Source organism: Camellia sinensis, chromosome 8 (genome assembly GCF_055761805.1).
Source record: "Camellia sinensis isolate YWXY chromosome 8, ASM5576180v1, whole genome shotgun sequence".
Lineage (NCBI taxonomy): Eukaryota > Viridiplantae > Streptophyta > Magnoliopsida > Ericales > Theaceae > Camellia > Camellia sinensis.
The window spans coordinates 161,575,249-161,580,275 of record NC_138968.1 but is presented as its reverse complement, the minus strand read 5'-3'; the positions used below and the strand labels follow the sequence as shown (position 1 = coordinate 161,580,275).

The following is a 5,027-nucleotide window of genomic DNA, read 5'->3' as shown; positions in this document are numbered from 1 at the left end:
TGGGAGGACGGATTGATAGTCCAAGGAGTTTAGTAATCCTAAAAAGGGATTAGCTTAGTTAAGTTTTGGGTGGGATTAAGAAAATAGTAAAGGGATTAAGTCTATTTTATATATATAAAAATAAATAATTTTATTTTTTTTACCAAGTACACATATTTGTTTTAATATTTGTTAAAAAAAATTTAATATAAAAATAATTTATTTATTTATTTTATATAAAATAATTTAACAATCTCATGACTAATCATCTCTCATACTATCATCAAAATAAATACACTTTTACTTAATTTCTTCACTAACAATTTTCACATTAATAATCTCTTCACTAACCATCCTCTCACTAATAATCACATCTAACCTAATTTGCCAAACAACGTTGTGTAAGAGTCTTTCACTCATCACTGGTTTAGTACAGTGTTGGGTATGTAACTTGTAATCAGCAAGATCCATAAAGTACTGATTTTCTGCATGTATTTGAATTCGGTTGAAGAGTCCGAATTTCACTAAAAATTTATAAATTATATGAGAATAAAATTTTTATAATTTGCTTATAGATGGAGAACCTGTAAAAATTTTAAATGTGAGATTAAAAAGGTATGTATAACAAGCTTTCTGCCTCTCTGTATTCACTTCCTATCTTTCAATTCTTAAAATTCATTTGCCATAGAAAGAAAAAAAACAGAAAAGAAAAGCATAGATTGAGGTGCATAAAAATCATCAACAATCAAGATTTCGAAAATAAAACTGAAAATACAAGTGTCCAAGTAGTCTACTAGTGGAATAAACCAGTGATGATCATTGACAAACACAATTACTCTATAATTTACTGCAGATTTTGACTGGTGAGCGCTTGCACAGATCTTGATAATGGCGTTCGAATTCAATCATGTCTTCTTCATTCAATGTCACCCACGTTTCAATTCCATCTCCACATTTGTTATCCAACAACAAAACCAGTTCCACAAACTTAGACACAGTAGCAACCCAACTGGGCTTTCCCCAACCAAAATCAATGTCATAGCAATCAAACCCACACCAGCTAGTGAAACGACAGAGATCAACCTCTCTAGGCCTATCTCCACCAATCTCATTGTAATAGTCGATCAACATAGCATAAGTCTCATCGCCATCTCGAGCTTTCGCAAAGTCCTCCCCTGTTTTCTTTATTGAATTCCTTAGCAAACTCACCAATTTCCCCAACTCCATCTCGCTCTCCTCTGCCATAAACAGAGCAGTCGTGTGCCCGACAAGGGTCCCGCAAGATTTTTCGGGTATCGGAAAGCGAATTCTCCCCCGCAAGCTCATGGCGAAGGAGAGCAGAGAAGGCCTCGGGTGTCCGTGTTTCGCTCGAGCGATGCGAATAAGCGTCCTCCATATATATCCCGTCAAAACCTGAACTTTCGAGGGTTGTCGCCCGAGATGTGGTTGAGTTGCTTCTGCTTTCAGGGCATAGATTGTAACACCGTCAAATAAGAAGCTCTTCGTGACCAGCTTCTTGTTCGCCACGGTGTTGCTAGAGGGCTCAGGTTTGAGCCCTACTAGCTCTCTTCCTGGGAAGAGAGAAGCCAACTCGAAACTCTGGTAATAAATTGGTTGATTGAGCGGTTTACGGGTTGTATTAGCCCATTCTTGTAGGAATGTGACCATAGAGACTCCATCACCCATAGAGTGCAAAATCCTAATACCCAACGCAATGCCACCGCATTGGAACATATTGATCTGGACAGCCAGTACTGGACGCAGTATTGGCCGAACCAGATCAATTATGCTGGGTACGAAAGTATCTAGCAATCGGGTTTCGGGTCGTCCATGGACAATCCCCGAGAGATGTCCCTCGACCCGTGCTCGGGACACTTCAACCCCTTGGTCACCACAATCGACTGAGAAATCAGATTTGGAATATCGACCCGCCAGCGGGTAAAACCTGGTTAAGGTTTGGGAGAGTGAATTCTCCAACTGATTGCACAGTTTGGGATTATGATCAGTGTCTTGTTCGCCATTGGAAAGGAAGAATAAGAGGATGCCAAAATGGATTGGAGAAGCTAACTGGTCGATGAAGGAGAGCTTGTAGTTTTTGAGGTGAAGTGGAGTTGGGATTGATGGTTTTACTAGGTTGGTGGACTGGATTTCAACCTTCATTGTTGTTAAATTAATGAACAATTTGGTAGCTCTGGTCTGGGACGAGATTCCAATTGATGTGTTCTCCGGACAACCTGTGGCTTTAAATTTATGCGGGTTTGATTGCAGGGTTGGTGATTATTATGGCCAATTTGACAAGTTAGTTAAAAGTTATTTTTTTATTTTATTTTTTTTTAAACATATTACGTTTTTATATTTTTATACCTTCTTTTTTAAAAAAAAAAAAGTTTAAAAAAAATAAAAAATTTATCTTTTAACTTACTTTTCAAAATATTCTTATGTAATTATTATTGTTGTGATATTAGACATGTACAAGGGTAAGCTAGTGATAGCAAATTAGTGTAAATATGACCCACGGCCTGGGGTGGGCCCAGCTTGGTTAGGGTCGGGCCCAAGCCCAGCCCGAGACTCTAGGCTTGGACCATCATTTTAAAGTTCGGCCTATGGCTCACTCAAAATCCGGCCTAAAGCCCAATGTCATTTTTTGTGAAAAAAAATAAATTTTTGGTGAAAAGAAAGAAAAAAATAAAATAAATTGTTTAAATCTTGCCCAAGCCTGGCCCACCTAAGGATCGAATACCCCTTGAGTCTAATTTTCTGGCCTGTGGGCCGATCGAATTTTGGCGGGAGCCGGCAAGGCCCGACATGGGCCGACCGTAGCCCGGGTCCAAGTAGGTCGGGCCAGGCCGGGCAGAGCCAAGTTTACACTATCAGCCTTCGTTTGAAATGTGGGTTAGCTTTTGACTTTTTAGTTTTTTGACTATTTTAGTCTGAGACTTAAAAATCTCGTTTAGAATGAGTTTCGTTGGCTTTTTTTACTTTTGTAAAAGAAAAAATGAAATGATTATGATTTAAATGCAACATTTTATTTTATTAATTTTTTAACTTATTTTATTTTTTTGTGATTAAAAAAAAAAAACTCATGGCAAACCCTCAATGTGAAATCCATGTCAGGATTTTGGGCATCAGAGATGGAGAAATTATTTTCTACTCCTGGGACAAATAAACGTCGTGCTCTTAGTTGGGGGTGTTTGGGAAGTAAATTATTTTCTACTCCTAGGACAAATACACTGAAAGTTTTGTTTTGTGATACCATGAGTTATGGTATGCACTTATTATTCAGTATGCACTTATTATTCACGCTAGATCAATTTTTTGTTAGTAAACAACAACCACCACCACCACCACCACCACCAAAAAACCACCACCACACACCCCCTCGGGGCTCATGGCCCACTCAAAGTCCGGCTTGAAGCCCATTGTCGTTTTTTGTGGAAAAAAATAAATTTTTGGTGAAAAGAATAGTAAAAAATAAAATAAATTGTTCAAATCTTGCCCAAGCCTGGTCCGCCCAAGGATCGAATACCCCTTGAGTCTAATTTTCTGGCCCGTGGGCCAGCCCGAATTTTAGCGGGAGCCTGCGAGGCCCGACATGGGCCGACCCGAGCCCGGGTCCAAGTGGGTTGGATCGGGCCGGGCACAGCCAAGTTTACACCATCAGCCTTCATTTGAGATGTGGGTTAGCTTTTGACTTTTTAGTTTTTTGACTATTTTAGTCTGAGACTTAAAAATCTCGTTTACAATGAGTTTCGTTGGCTTTTTTGACTTTTATAAAAAAAAAAATAATTATGATTTAAATGTAACATTTTATTTTATTAACTTTTTAACTTCTTTTATTTTTTTATGATTAAAAAAAAACTCATGGCAAACCCTCGATGTGAAATTCATGTCAGCATTTCAATATCAATGTCAAATCCATTTCAGGATTTTGGGCATAAGAGATGGAGAGGTTATTTTCTACTCCCAGGACAAATACACTAAAAGTTTCGTTTTGTGATACCATGAGTTATGGTATGCACTTGTTATTCAGTATGCACTTATTATTCACGCTAGATCAATTTTTTGTTAGTAAACCAAACCGACCTAAAGTTCATGGCCCACTCAAATCCGACCTAAAGTTCTGTGTCATTTTTTGTAAAAAAAAATTAAAATTTTAGTGAAAAGAATAGAAAAAAATAAAATAAATTGTTCAAATCTTGCCCAAGCTTGGTCCGCCCAAGGATCGAATACCCCTTGAGTCTAATTTTCTAGCCCGTGGGTCAACCTAAATTTTGGCGGGAGCCTGCGAGGCCCGACATGGGCTGACCCTAGCCCGGGTCCAAGTGGGTCGGGCCAAGCCAGGCAAAGCCAAGTTTACATCATCAGCCTTCGTTTGAGATGTGCATTAGCTTTTGACTTTTTAGTTTTTTTGACTATTTTAGTCTGGGATTTAAAAATCTCGTTTAGAATGACTTTCGTTGGCTTTTTTTACTTTGGGTATGGCTTCTGTCCAGTCCGGGATCGGTCCGGACTGGACCGTGCTGTTGGGCCTGTGGGGGCCCACTACGGTCCCGTTTTGATAATCTGAACCGTTCAATGTGTATAACTCGTCGAGTACTATATGCCTGTAAAAAATCACGTTGATTGGATATCGATAGCTATGTGATCAAAATAGTTTTTTTGTCAACCGTTAATTTGTTCACCGTCCAATTTTTTTAATACGAAACTGATTTAATCATATAGCTATCGATATCCGATCAACGTGATTTTATATAGGCATATAGTACTCGACGAGTTCTATACATTGACGGTTCAGATTATCAAAAAGGGACCCGTGGTAGGCCTCCACGGGCCCAACAGCACGGTCCAGTCCGATCCCGGACTGGATAGAAGCCATACCCTTTTACTTTTGTGAGAAAAAAAATAAAATGATTATGATTTAAATATAATATTTTATTTTATTAACTTTTTAACTTATTTTATCTTTTTGTGATTAAAATCGTCAAAAAAAAAAAAAAAACTCATGAAAAACCCTCAATGTGAAATCCATGTCACGATTTTAGGCAGCA

At 38.3% G+C, this 5,027-nt stretch overlaps 1 protein-coding gene across 1 annotated transcript; it reads right to left on the bottom strand.

The window, feature by feature from the left end:
* Positions 1–816: 816 nt before the first annotated feature.
* Positions 817–2,139, bottom strand: LOC114286958 (vinorine synthase). The gene has a single exon (XM_028230182.2). It carries the CDS (start codon positions 2,137–2,139, stop codon positions 817–819), a length of 1,323 nt encoding a protein of 440 aa, XP_028085983.2.
* Positions 2,140–5,027: the final 2,888 nt, after the last annotated feature.

Bases quoted from the DNA above. Each gene is read 5' to 3' on its own strand.
- LOC114286958 (XM_028230182.2), bottom strand. From the start codon at position 2,139: ATGAAGGTTGAAATCCAGTCCACCAACCTAGTAAAACCATCAATCCCA.